The sequence below is a fragment of the Muntiacus reevesi genome, chromosome 1 (assembly GCF_963930625.1).
Source record: "Muntiacus reevesi chromosome 1, mMunRee1.1, whole genome shotgun sequence".
Taxonomy (NCBI): Eukaryota; Metazoa; Chordata; class Mammalia; order Artiodactyla; family Cervidae; genus Muntiacus; species Muntiacus reevesi.
In genome coordinates, this window is record NC_089249.1 from 134,158,466 (window position 1) to 134,180,916 (window position 22,451).

At 38.8% G+C, this 22,451-nt stretch overlaps 1 protein-coding gene across 1 annotated transcript in view; it reads left to right on the top strand.

The window, feature by feature from the left end:
• Window positions 1-8,642, top strand: part of PTGER3 (prostaglandin E receptor 3) — a 239,154-nt gene extending 230,512 nt beyond the window's left edge. Inside the window, exon 3 of the mRNA XM_065910957.1 lies at window positions 7,773-8,642. Within this exon, the coding sequence (XP_065767029.1) occupies window positions 7,773-7,907 (135 nt within the window). The 3' untranslated portion in view covers window positions 7,908-8,642. The remainder of the gene's footprint in view (window positions 1-7,772) is intronic.
• Window positions 8,643-22,451: the final 13,809 nt, after the last annotated feature.

Consider the following 22,451-nt stretch of genomic DNA (forward strand, 5'->3'; position numbering starts at 1 on the left):
AGAAATAAGAAAAATATTAAAGAGAAAACATTTTCTTTTAAAAATTGACTTGTAGCTCATTATATATTCTGGATAATAATAACTTTTTGGATATATAAAGCAACTATTTACTGCCAGGTCTGCAGCTTCACTCTTTTTCCTTGTTTATAACTATTTTTGACAGGCAAATTTTAAAATTTTAATTGCAACACCTTTATCAATTATTGATTTTGTATCATATTTAAGAATACCTAGCCTGCCATGTTGCAACCATATTTTCTTCTAATAAAGATTTATTTTTTTACTGAAGTCTTCAGTCTCTCTTAGGTTCATTTTTATGTTTTGGGTGAAGTTGAGACTAAATTTATAGTATGTGAACCATAACTTCCAGATGTTCAAGCTAGATTTAGAAAAGACAGAGGAGCCAGAGATCAAAATACCAACATCCACTGGAACATCAAAAAAGCAAGAGAGTTCCAGAAAACTACTTCTTCTTTATTGACTATGCCAAAGCCTTTGACTGTGTGAACCACAACAAACTCTGGAAAATTCTGAAAGAATGGGAATACCAGACCACCTGACCTGCCTCTTGAGAAATCTGTATGCAGGTCAGGAAGCAAGTTAGAACTGGACATGGAACAACAGACTGGTTCCAAATAGGAAAAGGAGTACATCAAGGCTGTATATTGTCACCCTGCTTATTTAACTTATATGCAGAGTACATCGTGAGAAGCGCTAGGCTGAATGTAGCATAAACTGGAATCAAGATTGCCAGGAGAAATATCAATAACCTCAGGTATGCAGATGATACGACCCTTATGGCAGAAAGTGAAGAAGAACTAAAGAGCCTCTTGATGAAAGTGAAAAGAGGAGAGTGAAAAAATTGGCTTAAAGCTCAACATTCAGAAAACTAATATCATGGCATCTGGTCCAATCACTTCATGGCAAGTAGATGGAGAAACAGTGGAAACAGTGACAGACTGTATTTTGGGGGGTTCCAAAATCACTGCAGATGGTGACTGCAGCCATGAAATTAATAGGTGCTTGCTCCGTGAAAGAAAAGCTATGACCAACCTAGATAGCATATCATTACTTTGCCAACAAAGGTCCATCTAGTCAAAGCTATGGTTTTCCCAGTAGTCATGTATGGATGTGAGAGTTGGACTATAAAGAAAGCTGAGAGCCGAAGAATTGATGCTTTTGAACTGTGGGGTTGGATAAGACTCTTGAGAGTTCCTTGGACTGCAAGGAGATCCAATCAGTCCATCCTAAAGGAAATCAGTCCTTAATATTCATTGGAAGGACTGATGCTGAAGTTGAAACTCCAGGACTTTGGCCACCTGATGTGAAGAACCAACTCATTGGAAAAGACCCTGATGCTGGGAAAGATTGAAGGCAGGAGGAGAAGGGGGCGACAGAAGATGAGATGGTTGGATGGCATCACTGACTCAATGGACATGAGTTTGAGTAAACTCAGGGAGTTGGTGATGGACAGTGAAGCTTAGTGTGCTGCAATCCATGGGGTTGCAGAGTCGGACACGACTGAGCGTCTGAACTGAACTGAACTGGAACCATTTACTTTTCCAAGGAAATCCACTGACTCAGCACTACTTTTTTAAATAGACTGTCTTTTTCTTACTGTTTTGAAATATATAAATGTTTACCATTTATATATCCTTTATATATTTAATAGCATTTATATAATTAGATGCTGTATTATGTTACAAATTTATCTTTCTATGTCATTTATATATCATCTATGTCATTGATATCAAGTCCTTATACATTCATGTGTGTACTTTACAATTTTTTCATTTATATATCATCTATGTCATTGATATCAAGTCCTTATACATTCACATATGTACTTTACAATTTTTTTCTCCATTACATAAGTCTATTTTTTTCTTTACTATATAACTGCTTTAATTTCTATAATTGTATAAAAACTCTTGATATCCGGTAGCCAGCCATTCTTCACATGTGTCTTGACTTTTCTTATTCTTTTGGTCTTCTGTATTATTTTAGAGCTAGATTTTTTCCAATTTCCTGCTGTTTTCCAGTCTTTCTTGAGGAGCTCTTTTGAATATTAGGATCTTCCTTCAACACTCCTGTAGTTTACAATGGTGTTTTAGTCTTGATTCCAGCTTATGCAGAATCTCGAGCTCAACCAGAGAGGCAATGAGAACATTCTCAGGTCTTTCCTGGGGATGCACAAAACATTGCCAAGTGTGTATGGCCTTTTAGATCTCCAGAAATATGTCAGAGCTTTTCAAAGCCCACTATGGGCTTCTCATTTCCCATATTTTCTTTTTAAATATTTTAGCCAACTTTTTGCCTGCCCCTACTGGAACCGATGCCTATGGCATCTGAGACAGGTGCTGCTGACTGTGGTAAGGATAGGCATCTCCTTACTGAGGGAGGCTATTACTGAATCAGAAGTTGGTCATCTCACAGCACAACAAGCCAATACTTGGGAGATCAGGTGTTGAGGCAAGAAATAGTAGCTTTATTTAAAAAACCAGGCATTTGAGAAGATAGTGGGCTAGCACTCTAGAGTATCATCTTATGGTGGTCTGGATGTCAGTTTAACAGAGAGAGGAAGGTGAGGAAATAAAGTAAAAAGGCCATAAATCTTGTAAAATATCTCCTGGATTGGCCTGTTTCAGGGAAAGGATGTGTTAATTTCTTCCTTTCTTCAGCCTTTCACAAGTGGACAGGTCAGAATGTCTCCTTGTGTGCTGAACAAAAGCACTTTAGTTTAACATTCAGGCAGGAGGGGCAGAGTTCCCTGAGGCAGGCCATTATGTGTGTTTACAGCTATAGACAGCGTCTTTCCAGTGATTATAGGAACAAAAGCAACAGATAGCAAATGTTAAAGTAAAACAAACAGATCCAACACAGTCAGATTCTGCTCTTCTCTAATACGAGACTTGACTCAGGTCAAGCAACAATAAACTTTCTCAGGGAGCTACCATGCAGGTCATCTAATGAAAATTCTCCGGAGATAAAGCTTTTGGGGGAGTTCCAATCTCTTTCCCTTCCTTCCAGTAGCTGCTAGGCTTAAGTTTTAACAGTTACCATGTTTCTGAGATTGCTGGTTTTTTAAACTACTGAGATGCTGAGGAGAAAGGAATGAATGGAAAAGGACAAGTTAAAATACCACAAAGCTTGCTGTTCTTATTCAAAGTCAGTTGCTTTTCTTGAATGAATTCTCCTCACACTACTGCCAGGCTTTGGTTTATTCAGTTCAGTGTCAGTTCAGTCACTCAGTCGTGTCCGACTCTTTGTGACCCCATGAATCACAGCACGCCAGGCCTCCCTGTCCATCACAAACTCCCGGAGTTTACTCAAATTCATGCCCATTGAGTCGGTGATGCCATCCAGCCATCTCATCCTCTGTCATCCCCTTCTCCTCCTGCCCCCAATCCCTCCCAGCATCAGGGTCTTTTCCAACGAGTCAACTCTTCACATGAGGTGGCCAAAGTATTGGAGTTTCAGCTTCAGCATCAGTCCTTCCAATGAACACCCAGGACTGATCTCCTTTAGGATGGACTGGTTGGATCTCCTTGCAGCCCAAGGGACTCTCAAGAGTCTTCTCCAACACCGTAGTTCAAAAGCATCAATTCTTCGGCACTCAGCTTTCTTCACGGTCCAACTCTCACATCCTTACATGACCACTGGAAAAACCATAGCCTTGACTAAATGGACTTTTGTTGGCGAAGTAATGTCCCTGCTTTTTAATATGCTATCTAGGTTGCTCATAACTTTCCTTCCAAGGAGTAACTGTCTTTTAATTTCATGGCTGCAGTCACCATCTGCAGTGATTTTGGAGTCCCCCAAAATAAAGTCTGACACTGTTTCCACTGTCTCCCCATCTATTTCCCATGAGGTGATGGGACCAGATGCCATGATCTTAGTTTTCTGAATGTTAAGCTTTAACCCAACTTTTTCACTCTCCTCTTTCACTTTCGTCAAGAGGCTTTTTAGTTCCTCTTCACTTTCTGCCATAAGGGTGGTGTCATCTGCATATCTGAGGTTATTGATATTTCTCCCAGCAATCTTGATGCCAGCTTGTGCTTCTTCCAGCCCAGCGTTTCTCATGATGCACTCTGCATATAAGTTAAATAAGTAGGGTGAAAATATACAGCCTTGATGTACTCCTTTTCCTATTTGGAACCAGTCTGTTGTTCCATGTCCAGTTCTAACTTGCTTCCTGACCTGCATACAGGTTTCTCAAGAGGCAGGTCAGGTGGTCTGGTATTCCCATCTCCTTTAGAATTTTCCACAGTTTATTGTGATCCACACAGTTGAAGGCTTTGGCATAGTCAATAAAGCAGAAATACATGTTTTTCTGGAACTATCTCTCTTTTTTGATGATCCAGAGGATATTGGCAATTTGATCTCTGGTTCCTCTGCCTTTTCTAAAACCAGCTTGAAAATCTGGAAGTTCTCGGTTCACATATTGCTGAAGCCTGGCTTGGAGAATTTTGAGCATTACTTTACTAGCATGTGAGATGAGTGCAACTGTGCGATAGTTTGAGCATTCTTTGGGATTGCCTTTCTTAGGGACTGGAATGAAAACTGACCTTTTTCAGTCCTGTGGCTACTGCTGAGTTTTCCAAATTTGCTGACATATTGAGTGAAGCACTTTCACAGCATCATCTTTCAGGATTTGAAATAGCTCAACTGGAAATCCATCACATTCACTAGCTTTTTTCATTATTAAGAGCTTTTAAAAAGCTGATTTTGATAATTTTTGTCAAAATCTTGCTGTTTTATAGAAGAATGGATTTTCAACTGTCTTAACTCTGTGTTATGATGTTTGTGTTTCCGCATTCATATGTTAAACTTCTGTCCACCCCACCCCCCACCCCACCCCCACACATACCATGTAATGGTATTAAAAGCTAGGGACTTTGGGAGGTAATTAGGTTTAGATGAGGTCTTGATGGTGGAGCCCCCACTATGAGATCAGTGTCCTCATAAGAAGACATATCAGAGAACTTGCTTCCTTGTGTATGAGGACACAGCAAGAAAATGGACACTTAGAAGAGTTCCCACCAGAACCTGACCATGCTGGCATCTTGATCCTGGACTTCACAGCCTTCAGAAGTGTGATTAAATAGATGTCTGTTGCTTAAGCCACCCAGTCTATGGTATTTTATTACAGTAGCCAATCACTCTATAAGTTCTTCCCTATTTTTCCATTTTAACTGTCATAAGGGCTTCCCTGATAGCTGTTAGTAAAGAATTTGTCTGCAAGGCAGAAGACCTGGGTTTGATACCTGGGTTGGGACAAAGATCCCCTGCAGAAGGGAAAGGCTACCTGCTCCAGTATTCTGGCCTGGAGAATTCCTTGGGGTCCCAAAAAGTCAGACATGACTGAGTGACTATCACTTCACTTCACTTCAAGAGCCTCATTTAGGGGGAAATTTCTTCTCATGCTCTTTTCCCATTCTATTGTAATATTATATCTACTGTAATATTAGATGAAAAGTAGTCTTTGGAGCTTAGCCTTTCTCTCTTTGTGCCTGTAGTTCTTAAGTTCTTAGTCAACTTTCAACAGAGACACTGCCTCCTCCAAGGAGACTTTTCTAAGTCCCTATTTTCCTCCTTCTGGGATGGATTAAGTGTCTTCCTCTATGCTGTTTCTTTATATTCTCATAATGTCCATGCACATCTTTGTTACAGAATTTATGAGATACATACTCACTCCAGTATTCTTGCCTGGGAAATTCCATGGACAGAGGAGCCTGGAGGACTAGTCCATGAGGTTGCAAAAGAGTCAGACACAACTTAGCGAGTAAACAACAACAACAAGAATTTAGGATACACTGTACTGTAAGGGTTAAGTTTTCCACTATTTACACCACTGGCCTGTGGCAAACTCTTGCAAGCATAGACTGTGTTCTATATCCATGCTAACCCAAATGGCTTCTGATAAAATCAACAGATTTTCCTTGAAAAAAAAAAATGAATAAATGGTATCAATTGAAATTTCACCTGGTTTTACAACAGGGAGAAAGAAATCAGGGAAAAAATTTAAGCATCATTGCCATTCTGGGACCTATTAAAAATAAATACTCTATAATGATCTTAAATAGAAACACCTAGATATAATTCAATAATGCTTTTTTAAAATAATGTTTTTATTTTGAATACTCTTATTCTGTTTTAATATTAAATTTGAATATCATCATTGGATGTTCAAAAGCTTTGCCTTGTATATAGTTCTCAGTCATTGCTAAGTCTCTTCAGTCATGTCCGACTCTGTGTGACCCCATAGATGGCAGCCCACCAGGCTCCCCATACCTGGGATTCTCCAGGCAAGAACACTGGAATGAGTTGCCATTTCTTTCTCCAATGCAAGAAAGTGAAAAGTAAAAGTGAAGTCACTCAGTCATGTCAGACTCCCAGCGACCCCATGGATTGCAGCCTACCAGGCACCTCCATCCATAGGACCCTCCAGGCAACAGTACTCTTATTTGCTTTTTCCAACAAATCAATTTATATGAAACCTACAAAATAACTGCTAATCCCAGGAGGTTCTGAAAGTATCAACACTTGTTATTTGCACTTGAAAAAAATTACTTTCTGTTGCATGCACCTGGCCTCAGCTGTCACAAGAGAGGTTATGACCACTGGATACACATTAACAACCTCAACAGGCCTAGGACAATGAATCTCCAATTAAAGATTTCACAGGAAGCTAAATTGTACCCTAATAGATAGCTAATAAATGAAATGGTTTCCTTGGTAACAACTATAGACTTTTGCATTTTGAATCAGACTCACATCTCAGCATCAGATGTATTAAGCCATATCTTTCTAAAGAATTAAAACATTTTTTTATGGTGAATAATCCTTTTTTTTCCCACTTTTTATTTTGTAGGGGATATAGCCTATTAGAGCTTTCAGGAGGTGCTATTGGCAAAGAACCTGCCTGCCAATGCAGGAGACACAGGAGACCTGGGTTGGATCCATGGGTGGGGAAGATCCCCAGGAGGAGGGCATGGCAACCCACTCCAGTATTCTTGCCTGGAGAATCCCATGAACAGATGAGTCTGGCAGTCCACGGGGTCGCAGAGTCAGACACGACTGAAATGACTTAGCACACATGCACGTAGCTGATTAACAAAGTTGTGATAGTTTCAAATGAACAGTAAAGGGACTCAGCCATACATATATTAAAAAGCTTTTTTAATATCCAGAGGGAATCTTTACATTTTTCCAATAAAAATATTGAGAGTTTTAAAATAGCCTCTGAGAAACCAAAAATGATCATAAAGCCTCGCATTGAGCCTCTCCAATCTACTGAACTGTGTCAAAATCATTTTGGAATAAGCCAAGATATGAATAAACATACGAATACATAGACTATAAGAAAGGCAGGTAATTGTGGTAGAGCAGAAATGACTGATATACTGGCATGAATAAGAAGTGTTAATCGATGCCTGGAATGCAGCTAGAATATCTATAAAAATTTATCAGTAAACTACACATGCAAAGAAGACAATCATTTTAAGACTCAAATTTGCAAAGTCAATAGACCTAGAGCACTTATGAATCTTTTATTAATCCAGTCTAAGACAACATGTATAATATTGACAAATGCTTTTGCAGTCCATGTTAATTTAATGAGTTCATCTTGAAGAATCCTCATTGATTACTTAGAGTACTCAAGCCTCCTTTTAACTTTCTGATTCTTAGCAATGTGGCTTTTGCATTGTCTATTTATGGTTAGACATGACATTGAAGTATTTCAAACTTCTCATTTCATTCTCCCTCAGGGCCAGAAGGAAATCACTTGTAAACATCAGAACTCTCTGAATTCACCAGCCGCATGGAAGGGGGCACCACAGCTGAGAAAGCAATTGTTATGGCTGGAAGATCTGACTGCTGTTCCCTGGTGGCTCAGATGGTAAAGAATCTGCCTGCAATGCAGGAGACCTAGGCTCAATTCCTGGGTCAGGAAGACCTCCTGGAGAAGGGAATGGCAATGCACTCAAGTATTCTTGCCTGGAGAATCCCATGGACAGAGGAGCCTGGCAGTCTACAGTCTATGGGGTCACAAAGAATTGGACACGACTGAGCGACTAACACTGCTACTAACTACCAGGTTATAACTGCTGTGTTACTGGGTTATAGCACACTCAACAATGAGGAAAAGAATACAAAAGCTGCTTTTGTACTCAACATACTCAATTGTTACAGAATAAAATCTCTATTTATTCTCACTTTCCAGGGGGGATTTCAAAGTTTTAATTTTCATAAAAAGGAAATGCTGTAAATGTTTAATTGCATTAATAAATAGGAATGATTATATTCTAGTTAATGCTAAATTATGAAGTTTGACATCTCATTACCGGTGTCAACATGTGTGATATAATCACAAGCTTACCTTCGGATAATATGATCTTTATTGAGCATGAGTAATCTTGCCTCATTCCCCAGCTCTCCAAAGCAAACGAAATTCCTGTTCAAAGGACTGAAATCCCACTTTATGGAGAAGTCACTCTTTACCAAGTAAGCACTGCCACCCCCAGAAGCTTCTTGTTCAAATACAAACAATCCTGAAAATGGCCCAAGGGCCCAAAAGTGGGCCCTTGTCTAGTACTCTGAAGAGGAGAGAAGACAAGCTTGCTGACAGAGCAGGAGACTTTATTGGGAAGCGTTACCTGGGTGGGGAGCAGGAGGGTAAGGAAGCCCAGGAGAAGTGCTCTGCCAAGTGGTTCATAGTCTCGGGTTTTATGACAATGAGATTAGTTTCCTGGTTGTCTCTGGCCAATCATTCTGACTCAGGGTCCTTTATGGTGGAGCATGCATTGTTCAGCCAAGATAAATTCCAGTGAGGAGAATTCTGGGAGGTGGTAGGACATGTGGCATCTCCTTTTGATTTTTCCTGTACTGTTCTGGTTGGTGGTGGCTTATTCGTTCCGTGTTCCATAATAGGACCTTCTGTCCAAAATAACTTATGCAAATGATTACTATAGTGTCTAGCCACGGAGGGTGGTTTCAGTCTGTGTGTTTTCCCCAACAAAAACAGAGTATATGAAGGCTTGGAGATCTTTAACACCAGTGTAGATTAGTTTATTGGTGTGTGTGTGTGTGTGTTTTTTTTTTTTTTTCTTTTGGCTTCAGGGGAATTGGGAAAGAAGAATTCTGAGGTTTGTGGATGGCTGGGCAGCTTAGGTTTCACCAAATAAATACCTGTAGACTTAGAGTCGTGGGATCAGGGAAGAGAGAGTGGAACATACTTGCCAGGTATACTTTGATGAGACAGAAAAGAGACACCAGCTAGCAGCTTCTTCAACAACCCTTATCTTTCCTGGAGGCCTCTGCACTTGCTACTCCCTTGAAACCTTCTACTCCCCTGTCCCAACTCCATCCCTACCCCTCTATCTGCCTAATGCTTATTCAACCTTTGGGTCTTAGCATAAATGCTACTTTTTCAGACAAGTCTTTTCTGGCTTCTAAGATTAGGATGCTCTTATGGAACACTGAAATTTTCCATTTTTGCATATATCAAATGCCGATTAATTATTTGTTTAATTATATTTTGATATCATCTTCCCAAACGAACTATAAGCATCATCATGGCAGGGCCATGGCTGCCTTACTTACCATCATTTCCCAGCCCCTAACACTCTATAAATACTTCAAAAATACATGTAGACTGATTGGTACAATGCATACAAACACTTAAAAAATATATGTGGATTGTTTGGTGCAACGCACATGCATGCAGTCGTCTTGGAAGTGGTGTATCATAGCAGCAAGTTCTCATGGCACAAGGCTGATGGATATTCAGGTGGGAGTGTAAGCCTGGGAAGGCTCTGGACAGGGATGAAAAGGGAAAAAAGGGAGACAGTTTTTCAATTTCATAATCTGCAGCAAAACACACAGCCTTCTTGAGTTTCATCTTTAAAATGTGGACAGTGACCCTTACTTTGCCAGGTTGCTGAGGGCAGATGAGAGGATACAATGCAGCGCTGGCATAGGGCAGACAATCACTAGCTCTTAATGTTAATTTTGCTAATACTTTTTCTACTACTGTTTCTCAGTTCACATTCTCTCTCTTCCTAAACTAGTAACTTCCCAACAGGGGGTCACTGGAGGCTCTGCAGACGTAGGAAATGATGGGCAGGAAGTGAAAGTTGGGGGGGGGGGGGGGCGTCAATCAAAAGGCTGAGCTGAGCCATAATGACCACTCCAGGGAACTGAATCTGAAGAATTCACATGTGCTTCTAAGAACAGGGTCAGAGGAAGAATGACAATCAACAGAGGATTGTTCATGTACCCAGTGAGGCAAAGTGACTTCAGAGGGACCCAGAGAAGTTCTTATATAATCTGATAAAGGAAGAGAAGTAAAAACACAGACCACACCCTTTGCCCTATGCAGTCAGCCTCTCAAGCTAAAGATCTATCAGCACTCTGGAGAAAGGAAAATATGAAATCCATACTGAAGTTTTATTCATTTTTAAATTTTTATTTGCTTATCTTTTAGGTGCGTTGTGTCTTAGATGCGGCACTTGGATCCTCATTGTATCATTTGGGATCTTTTACTGCGGTGCACAGACTCTCTAGATGTGGCAGTGGGCTCAGAAGTGGTGGTGTGTGGGCTCAGTTGCTCTGCGGCATGTGAGATCTCAGTTCCCTAATCAGGGATCGAAGCTGTGCTCCCTGAATTACAAGGCAGATTCTTAACCACTGGCCCACCAGGGAAGCCCCAGACTGGAGTTTTATATTGAATGAGATTGTGTTTTGCAAACAACCTAAAGGTATAGAATCATCCTAAAATGGTCTTAAGAGGCAGGAAAGGGGGGTTTAATTTAGTACCGCTAGAGGCAGAAATTTTGGGAACAAAAGCTAAAAATCATCAAGGGAGAAATATGTGATGGATTTTCTTTCCTGGACATTTGGCTTACTGACCAGTGGGCTCTTCTGAAGCTCTAAGCCAAAAAATATATTTTTTGAAGCATACTTTGCCAGCCTATAGTACATGCTGCAGAACTTCCTTGAAAAACAAAAACATCCTGTGTCTCTCTGGAGGGAATGAGAAAAGCACAACTTGCTCGATTGGTCTGCCTTGGGCACAATTGTGATGGAAGTGAAATTGCAATCAGGAGCTACAGTAGCCCCTTTAGTGTATTCACTCCTCTCCTTCAGAAACACAGCTACTTGCTCATTCTCTTCTGTTGTTGACTCTTAACTTTTCTTTTTTAACTGTCCATGACTCCCTTCCATTCTACTCTCCCCCGAGTCATCTCATCCTCTGACAAAACTTCAACCCCTGTCTCCAGACAGTGCCTGGAAACTTACATTTCTCTAGCGGCACCTGTTAATTGGGACAAGGCTGAGAGGAGATCAACTCCATCTCCAGGGTCCCACTGGGGGTGAAGCCAAAGTTACCTTCTGTGGGGCTTTGCTTGGTTTCACAATTTGTTTAACTTCCTTCACTTTCCTGTCTCCAGTCTCCATCCCTCAATCAGATTTTTAAAGGCACACTTCCCAATAAATCACTTTCAGGATCTGCTTCTGGAGAATCTAATCTAAGACACCTGAAGAGCCAGCATTCTCTCTTATTCCTCATGGATAACCGCATTTGAGATATAAAGTAAACAAGTAGGAAGATGGATCAAATTTCTGCTTCTAACCACTCCAGCCCCTTCAACAGATGAACTGATATACTCCCATTCCTGCTGAAGTTAGGCCAACTTTGATTTCTGTCACCTGCAACTAAGAGACACAATTCATCAACGACTCCTTTACTTGCTCCGTTTAAAAACAGACATTGCAGATAACTGAGAGATGTCTATGATATCATAAGTCAGTAGTGTTTTCTAAACAAAGTTATCAGAAGACCACTGTAATAATCACTGTTTGTTGGATGCCATGCAACTAATTTACATCTTCCCCTAGAGTTTACCAGACTGTTTCCAGACTCTTCCACAGTGTGCATGCCTGTTCAGTCATGTTCAATTCTTTCTGACCCCGTGAACTATATAGCCCACCAGGCTCCATCTGTCCATGGAATTTTTCAGGCAAATGCACTGAAGTGTGTTACCATTTCCTTCTCCAGAGAATCTTCCCAACCCAAAGATCAAACCCACATCTCTTGTATCTCCTGCATCGGAAGATGGGTTCTTTACCAGCTCAGCTATGGGGGAAAGCCTTTTCCACAGTAGAAACACCTGAAAAACTTCAATCTACCTTGACATCTTTCATAATATATATCATATGGATGTTTTGTTTTGTTTTGTTTTTTGATTCATGATATTTACTTTTTTTTCTTTTTTTTTATTTATTTTTTTTCAGTGGGTTTTGTCATACATTGATATGAATCAGCCATAGAGTTACACGTATTCCCCATCCCATTCCCCCCTCCCACCTCCCTCCATATGGATGTTAAGAAAGAAAAATAGAGGAGAGAACAAAATGTTTCTAAAATGCAAATTCATACATGTCAGGCCAAATTTAAAGGCCTTCAATACCTCTTTGTTGCTCCCAAAACAAGGTTCATCCTCTTTAAAAAGGCCTCAGAAAGTGTAATTATGTGATGTCAGGTGCAACTCCTGGGTGCACTCCCGCAATCCAGCCACAGTGGAAACTTTCAGTCCCTTGAAAGACGTGCTCTTTCCTGGCCTTGGACCTTTGTCCCTCCTTTTTTCCACATGCTCTACCCCAGCTTCTTATTTCACTTGGCTTACTCCTTTTTAGGTTTCAGGACTTGGCCAAGACATTACTTCTTCCAGGAAGCTCCATCTCTAAGCTCTCCTAATTGCACTCATTGTTCCCTTTATTTTCCTAAAATTTTACATATTACTCTCTAGTGTGATTAAACGTGCTTATTTGGAATAAGAATTTATGACCCTTGAGGTAAAATTATGTCCGTTTGTTCAATCTATATTGTTGGAGCCCAACAGTATCTGGCTCGTAATAGATTCATAATATTTTTAATGGATTCATAAAAAAGAAAATAGAGAGAGATGTTGAGAGAAGAGAAATGATGTCATTTTAAACACCAGTGTAACCAGAATACTAAAGTACCAATCAGGAAACATCTCCTTAGGATGTCTCCTTGATGATTAAAAGATGTTTTCATGTAAATCCATGGCTGATTCATGTCAATGTATGGCAAAAACCACTACAATATTGTAAAGTAATTAGCCTCCAACTATTAAAAATAATTGGGAAAAAAAAATGAATAAAAGATGTTTTCATCCCAGCATACATCTCCCTTGGTGTTAAATCTTTACGATAGCTAACATAATCATAAAATATGTGCTCAGCAACAAGACAATGCCTGTGATTTAACAACAGGATCCAGAGTAATTTAGTTATGACACCTGGTTTTTCTCCCATGATAAGATACCTAAGTTCCCTTGGAGAAAAGACAGCTGAGATGAATGTACCCACTGCTCAAAGACTTGGGTTGATCACTTAACCTCTTTACCATTATATTAAATTACGGATTAATGTTCAGGGCCAGCTAGCTGTAAATATTACTCTTTAACACAATTTCATTTCCAACCTTGTCTCATTTAATAACCAGGTAGATTTAGGAATAAGGAGACACTGACTTACAGAACAAAGGGCATCACTGAAAATCAGAAGTTCTTGCACCATGAAAGAAAAAATGCACTAATCCACATATGCTGTCCCAGCAGGAGATGCAGGTTCGATCCTTGGTCAGGAAGATCCCCTGCAGAAGGAAATGGCAACTCACTCCAGTATTTTTGCCTGGGAAATACCATGCACAGAGGAACATGGTGGGCTATAGTCCATGGGGTCACAAAGATTGGGCATGACTTAACAAACTAAACGACAACAGGAAATGTATGTTGTCTTACCCAAGTGCAGTGAGAAACTTATTGTCAGCTCACTGTCAAGTTTCATCCTGACTAGGATCACTATGCTAGATGTTATATCCTCAAACCATCTTCAGAAACAGAAGACAGGACCACTACTGCCCCTCATGTCTCCAGCTTCCTTGCCTGGCCTCACTAACTCATTAAGATGTGCATTTCCATGAGACAGAGTCACTCAGAATATTCCTCAATGAATTTCTCACTATTGTCCAATAAATTTGTCACTATAGAAAATAAAACTGTTGTGTCACTGACTATTCAGCTTAACTAGTGATAAAAAACTCATTACCTTTTGGGATCTCACTGATCTCTCTACCAATACTGATCTCCATCTGTCCATACTCACAGAACTACTCACCATATGCCAGCCTCTTAGACTGGAGGGGGTGACATCTACAGAACCAATGATAACAGCTCCTAATTATGTGGATTTTAAGCAGCATTTACATCTTGGATATTACTCTTCGTCTTCTTTGCTATCTCGTTATGGATTATCTCAATGCTCAAAGATTGAGATAGTGCCCGAACTGTTGTTTCATGGTAACTCAATCCAATCCATCTCTACAGAGAGGAAGGTTGGTCATCCACCAAGGCAAGAATTTCATTGAGGCTTCTTCATTTATACAAAAGAATGTCAATCATACCACACATTTCATTCATTTTTAACTACCTTGATCCAAGCACAATAACAAAGAATATCTGAAAATATAATTTTTGTCCTTAAACTCTTTGTTTTTCATCTCATCATCTATATTCAGCCAGTTCAGTTCAGTTGCTCAGTCATGTCCTACTCTTTGCGACCCCATGGACTGTAGCACTCCAGGCCTCCCTGTCCATCACCAACTCCCAAAGCTTACTCAAACTCACATCCATTGAGTCGGTGATGCCATCCAGTCATCTCATCCCCTGTTGTCCCTTTTTCCTCCCGCCTTCAATCTCTCCCAGCACCAGGGTCTTCTCAAATGAGTCAGCTCTTCACATCAGGTGTCCAAAGTATTGGAGTTTCAGCTTCAACATCAGTCCTTCCAATGAACACTCAGGACTGATATCCTTTAGGATGGACTGGTCGTGCTGTCCAAGGGACTCTCAAGAGTCTTCTCCAAAACCACAGTTCAAAAGCATCAATTCTTCAGTGCTCAGCTTTCTTTATAGTTCAACTCTCACATCCATATGTGACAACTGGAAAAACCATAGCTTTGCTAGATGGACCTTTGTTGGCAAAGTACTGACTCTGCTTTTTAATATGTTGTCTAGGTTGGTCATAACTTTCCGTCCAAGGAGAAAGTGTCTTTTAATCTCATGGCTGCAATCATCATCTGCAGTGATTTTGGAGCCCCAAAAAATAAAGTCAGCCACTGTTTCCACTGTTTGCCCATCTATTTACCATGAAGGGATGAGACTGGATGCCATAATCTTAGTTTTCTGAATGTTGGGCTTTAAGCCAGCCTTTTCACTCTCCTCTTTCACTTTCATCAAGAGGCTCTTTAGTTCTTCTTCACTCTCTACCATAAGGGTGATGTCATCTGCATAGCTGAGATTATTGATATTTCTCCTGGCAATCTTGATTCCAGCTTGTGCTTCACTCAGCCTAGTGTTTCTCATGATGTATTCTGCATGTAAGTTAAATAAGCACGGTGGCAATATACAGCTTTGACATACCCCTTTTTCTATTTGGAACCAGTCTATTGTTCCATGTCCATTTCTAACTATTGCTTCTTGAACTGCATACAGATTTCTCAAGAGGCAGGTCAGATGGTCTGGTATTCCCATCTCTTTCTATTGTGATCCACAGAGTCAAAGACTTTGGCATAGTCAATAAAGCAGAAATAGATGTTTTTCTGGAACTCTCTTGTCTTTTCAATAATCCAGTGAATGTTTGATCCCTGGTTCCTCTGTCTTTTCTAAATCTAGCTTGAACATCTGGAAGTTGTACTGTTGAAGCTTGGCTTGGAGAATTTTGAGCATTACTTTGCTAGCATGTGAGATGAATGCAATTGTGCAGTAGTTTGAGCATTCTTTGATATTGCCTTTCTTTGGGACTGGAATGAAAACTGACCTTTTCCAGTCCTGTGGCCACTGCTGAGTTTTCCAAATTTGCTGGCATATTGAGTGCAGCACTTTCACAGCATCATCTTTTAGGATTTGAAATAGCTCAACTGAAATTCCATCACCTCCACTAGCTTTGTTGTAGTGATGCTTCCTAAGGCCCACTTGACTTCACATTCCAGGATGTCTGGCTCTAGGTGAGTGATCATACCATCATGATTATCTGGGTCATGAAGATCTTTTTTGTATAGTTCTTCTCTGTATTCTTGCCACCTCTTCTTAATATCTTCTGCTTCTGTTAGGTCCTTTATTGTGCCTGTCTTTGCATGAAATGTTCCCTTGGTATCTCTAATTCTCTTGATGAGATCGCTAGTCTGTTCTATTTCTATTCTATTCTATTTCTATTTCCCATTCTATTGTTTTCCTCTATTTCTTTGCATTTTTCACTGAGGAAGGCTCTCCTTATCTATCTCCTTGCTATTCTTTGGAACTCTGCACTCAAATGGGTATGTCTTTCCTTTTCTCCTTTGCTTTTTGCTTCTCTTCTTTTCACAGCTATTTGTAAGGCCTCCTCAGACAACCATTTTGCCTTTTTGCATTTCTTTTCCTTGGGGATGTCTTGATCCCCGTCTCCTGTACAATGTCAAAAACCTCTGTCCATAGTTCGTCAGGCACTCTGTCTACCAGATCTAGTCCCTTAAATCTATTTCTCACTTCTACTGTATAATCATAAGGGATTTGATTTAGGTCATACCTGAATAGTCTAGTGGTTTTTCCCTACTTTCTTGGCAATAAGGAGTTCATGATCTGAGCCACAGTCAGCTCCCAGTCTTCTTTTTGCTGACAGTATAGAGTTTCTCCATCTTTGGCTGCAAAGAATATAATCAATCTGATTTCGGTGTTGACCATCTGGTGATGTCCATGTGTAGAGTCTTCTCTTGTGTTGTTGGAAGAGGGTGTTTGCTATGACCAGTGCGTTCTCTTGGTAAAACTCTATTAGCCTTTGCCCTGCTTCATTCCGTACACCAAGGCCAAATTTGCCTGTTACTCCAGGTGTTTCTTGACTTCCTCCTTTTGCATTCCAGTCCCCTATAATGAAAAGGACATATTTTTTGGGTGTTAGTTCTAAAAGAAGGAAACAAATTCCCTTTTGTCTCCCAAATTCCTTGGTCCTTCTTATTTCCTCTCTTATCTTATAATTCGGCCCAGAATTTCTAAAATTCAATCATTTGTATTCTACCTTCACAACTTTGCCAACTGAACACTTACAGAAATGATGGATAGATAATTAAATACATAGGTAGGCAACATACAGATAAACAGATTTGGAAATATATACACACACACACATTAGTAGCTAGATAGATATAGATATTGATAAATACACATGTAGGTAAATAATCTGTTCTGAACCAACCCACTTGTCATAACCTTTTACTTGTCCTAATCAATAATACTGATGGGCAACTTACATATTTTTTCTGGTATATATTGAAAAATCATTAAACTGCTATATATAAAACAAATACAAGGGTATACTGTACAGCACAGGGAATATAGCCAATATTTTATAACTTAAAGTAGAGTATAAAAATATTGAATCATTATATTGTACATCTGAAACTAATATAATAATATAAATCAACTATAATTTTAAAAAATGAAAAAAGTTTATATTTCTTGATATTTATATTTTTAATTTGTTGAGTTCTCCATGTTTGAATATTTATCAGGGATTCTTCTCTTTTGATAGTATGCTTACATTCATTTATCACAGATATATATGTTGGATAACATATGATATAGTTTATCTGTTCCTTTATTACAGACATTCATGTTATTACTGGATTATTATAATTAAGATGAAACTTTAATAAGCAACTAGTTCTATTAGAAAAATAACCATGAAAACTGAAAATGATCTAGAACCATTTAAAATTATCTTAACTATAACTTTTTGAGAAACTGCGACTTATAACAGTGGTTCTCAATACTGGAATATCAGATCACCTGAGAAGACTTTTTTTTTTAATTCTAATGTCCAAATCTCACTCACACATATTAAGTCTGAATGAGGCTCTGAGAACAATAATCTATCTAAAAAAGAAAAAATAATTATGCAGAAGCTTCTCATTCTAATTTGTGAAGTGTATGAAAACCTCAAGGTAGACATTTACAATAAAAATGTCTAACTAACTTGGGGCTTCTTCCTTTTCATCAGGAATATGAACTAGCATTCAATTTCTACTACAATCGATAGTGCTAACAAAACTTTTAATTTTAAAAAGATCAGATTTTTTGCTACAAATTTAATTTTTCAAAGTTGTGAATGAAAAATCTTTATAGAGAAATATACAGCCCTTAATGTTCCTCCACTATAAGACTGTAGTCATATTATGGACATGACTATAAGTCCTCTAAGAACAAGAACTTGATCTTTCTCACATCTGTGCATCTATGTATCCAAAGTTTCAAGCAGTTTCTGGCACTTAGCAAACCCTCAAAAAATGGTCATCACATAAATAAATTAATAAGTAAATACACACCGCACTAATAATACAGAGGATACAAATTATGTCAAAAACATTTTATCATTTCTTCCTCTCTCACTTGAACCTCATCATCTCCACTGTATTTGCTTTGAGGCTTTCTGATACAATTTGAAATCTAAAGACCAGTTTTCTAATACTTCAAGCGTGCATGCTCAGTTTATGTCTGACTCATGGGACTCTTTGACCCCATGAACTATAGCCCTCCAGACTCCTCTGTCCACAGAATTTTCCAGGCAAGGATACTGGAGTGGGTTGCCATTTCCTACTCCAGAGGATCTTCCTGACCCAGAGATCAACCCAAGTCTCCTGAGTCTCCTGCTTTGACAGGCAGGTTCCTACCACTGAGCCACCTGAGACACCCTCTAATATTTCATCCCTTACTAAAAAGTAAAGTAATAGTGAGAGATTAAATGCCTCCTTAATAATCTGTTTTAACTTTGCATGCATTAGTGTTTGCAAGGTGAGGAGCTGCCATCAATTTTAGAAGAGGTAATTGCTTCTAACCATTTTAGCTGAACTGACAGCATCTCACTCATATCCAAGCCACTGTCCAGTGCCCGGTACATAGCTAAGAGCTCAATAAATCTTTCACTCATATTTGAACAAACATGACTTAAGACATAATCAAAACACTTTAGTGGGTGTTACCCCCACCACCAGAGGAAAGCTCGGGAAGGTTCCATCCACATCTTCTGCAGTCTTTCAGTCTTCCCAGTTGCATTAACCTCCAAAGGACTCAGTTTCTTAATCCATGAAATAAAAGGCTGGTGCTACATAATATTGTCTCCTTTCTACTTCTAACGGCCTCTTTCTCTTAAGTGTACAATTTACTGGCATTAAGTACATTCATATTACTTCTCTATTACTAACATTCTAATTGTATGATAAAAATTTTCTGTGTCTGACCTGGATATGTCTTAGCTTTGTTTTCTCATTCATAATTTCAGGAAATGGGATGACACTTTGCATTTTCATAGAGATCCTGCTATGAGTATAAATATTGACCTCACCCTCATTTTCCAGCAAGGACAGGGTCTGTGCACACAGTAGATCTTGATAGAACTGAAATTATTTATCTTTTAACTCTTTTGGCCATACCATGTAGCATGCAGGATCTTAATTCCCTGACCAGGAATCAAACCTATGCTCCCTGCATTGGGATCACTGGACCACCAGGGAAGTCCGACAACGCTGAGATTACTGACTTACAGACAATAACATACATACAAGCTGCCTGATTATTTTAATATTCTCTTGTCAGGCACTAGTCTCTTTCTTTTCATTTGAGAAGGTTTTAGTTTCCATTACATTAACATATGTATTGAGCATGATTTCTTCCTCATCAAGCTTTTGCATACATGCCACCAAATTAGCAAATATGACAATCTTTTAGACAACTGACAGAGAGAGATATATGGGAACCTTCCCTCGTAACCATTACAAATTTGTCATGTAAAGAGCTGGTGCTCACATTTTCTGAGGTTCATAAGCGAGTGACTACAAAATACTGGCAGCTTAAACTGTGGTGATGACAATTACAGTGTCCCTGATGCTCTTTTCTACAGAATTAAACCAGAGTTCCTGCCATACTTTGCAGACAGAGGACAAAACAATGTTAGTCTTCTCCACTTGGCTTCATATATGAAATCCAAACTTTAGATTTTTTTTTTAATCTTGAAAAACAATGTCAGACAGAAGGCTTTTTGGTTCCATATTGCTGAGCCAGTAATGAAAAATGCAAACTAAAAATCCATTCTATTTCCCAAACGAAAGGAAAACACAACTCTGATGAATAACAGTCAAGAAACGGAACCATATCCTAAGGGGACAGGAAGGGTAAACATGGCGCCGTACTGTTTGGAGCAGTATTGTTATGGGATGCAGATGTCACTGGCACCCACTCCTCTCAGAGAGTTCATATTAGACTAGAAATAGGGATGCATAGGTGGTGACAAATCATACTCATGTGAAACCAGGATAAAACCCATTGCCCTTTGTTTCTATTTTAGGGAAAACTAGCCAAGAGGTTAATGAGGAACAAAGGACATTAGATCACATCCTTTGTATCCATATTCATTCATTTACTCCTTATTTTGTATCATAGATTGTTAACAGGCAGATGCATGTCAACACTGTGCTAGCCTCTAGCAACACAAAGTGTAGCCAAGAATAAATTGAAATCAAGTTGGGAAATAGCTGCCCATATGGTTTAGTACAATATAAAGCTTTCTGGAGATCATGATCTCTGGATTAATTTTGCTTTACTTTAATACTGAACAGAAATTTAACTCCCTAGATCATATTGCATCACCCTTGTAAAATTTGTTCTTTGCTAACACATACATATGCATCAATACTAATTACTAAATGATGAGCATAAATTCAACTTTGAGGGAAGAGGAGGTAAAGATGGTATGAAAGTGGTAATGGTGTCAAGCCAAACAGAAGAACTTGCATGAGCAAAGACTCAGAGAAACAGTTCAGAGTGAACAGTTCAGTGAATTGAGTAGCTGGAATGCAGAAGAAATTAAATAAGAGGATCATATAATTTATTGTCCAAAGCGGGACACTTTTAAAAGTGAAGGAGAATGTTAAAATAATTAAAATTACATAATTCAAAATATTTATAAACTGTCATAAAACTATTTTTTAATATTGGTGAAACTGCAACACGTTTTCAACAACTATTTTCAAAAATAAAATTCTTTCAAAAATTAAAATAAGATAATTTTTGTACGTTAAAACAAAAAAACCTACCATTGGTTATCTGAATGCTACCAAGTATAACATTAAGCATAATTATTCTTTCTTAATTATTCATTTAATAGGAGAATAATTGCTTAATAGTATTGCATTGGCTTTTGCCATACATCAACATGAATCAACCATAGGCATACACGTCCCCTCCCTTCTAAACCTCCCTCCCATCTCCCACCTCATCTCACCCCTCTAGGTTGTCACAGAGCATCAGCTTTGAGCTCCTTGCATCATACAGCAAATTCCCACTGGCTATCTATTTTACATATGGTAATGAGTATATTTCAGTGTTACTCTATTTGTCCTACCCGCTGCCTCCCTCACTGTGTCCACAAGTCTGTTCTTTATGTCTGCATCTCCATGGCTGCCCAGCAAATGGGTTCATCAGTACCATCTTTCCAGATTCCATGTATATGCATTAATACACAATCTTTGTTTTTCTCTTTCTGACTTACTTCATTCTGTATAAAAGGTTCTAGGTTCATCCACCTCACTAAAACTGACTCAAATGTATTCCTGTTTATGGCAGAGTAGTACTCCATATATATGTATCATATATTTGTATATATGATACAAATGTTTGAGTTTAATTAGTTGGCAACATTAAATACTTCTTCCTTTACTCCCTGAGGCCAAAAAGTTGAACAATCCCTGCTCATCTTTTTTTCTCATTAGCAAGTACTCTGCATTGTGTCTTTGAAAAGGAGGTAATAATTAAATGGTAGGTGATAGTTGTACACATGCATCACAAGTTATAATTATATTATGCCTGGAAAGGCCTGAATGAAGGAAGATGATTATTATTGATCGTTTTTCAGATTTAGCTACATATTATAAAAAGAACTGTCTTTAATAATATATATGCCACTCATCATTACTAGAAAAACTGGATGTACAAAGCAGAGTAAATCTATCTGACCTTATTCAACTGCAACTATTAATAATATTTTATTTAATAAAATGAAAAATCCTGCACAAATACTAAACCAGGAAGGGCTTTCTGATAGCCTTCATAAATCTGAATTGTTCTAGGCAAAGTGGATATGAAAGCAGCTGACAATTGAGGAACATACAAAGCTGGGCAAGGAAGCAAAGGCCAGATTCAGATCCTGGAGGACCTCATACACTTGGTAAGGAAACTTGGAATTAAGAAAGGGGAAGCCAGTGGAGAACTGTAGAGAGAACTGCGTTTAGATAGAAGTCTGGCTGCTTTTGGAAGATGAATTTTGAGGAAGCACAGATA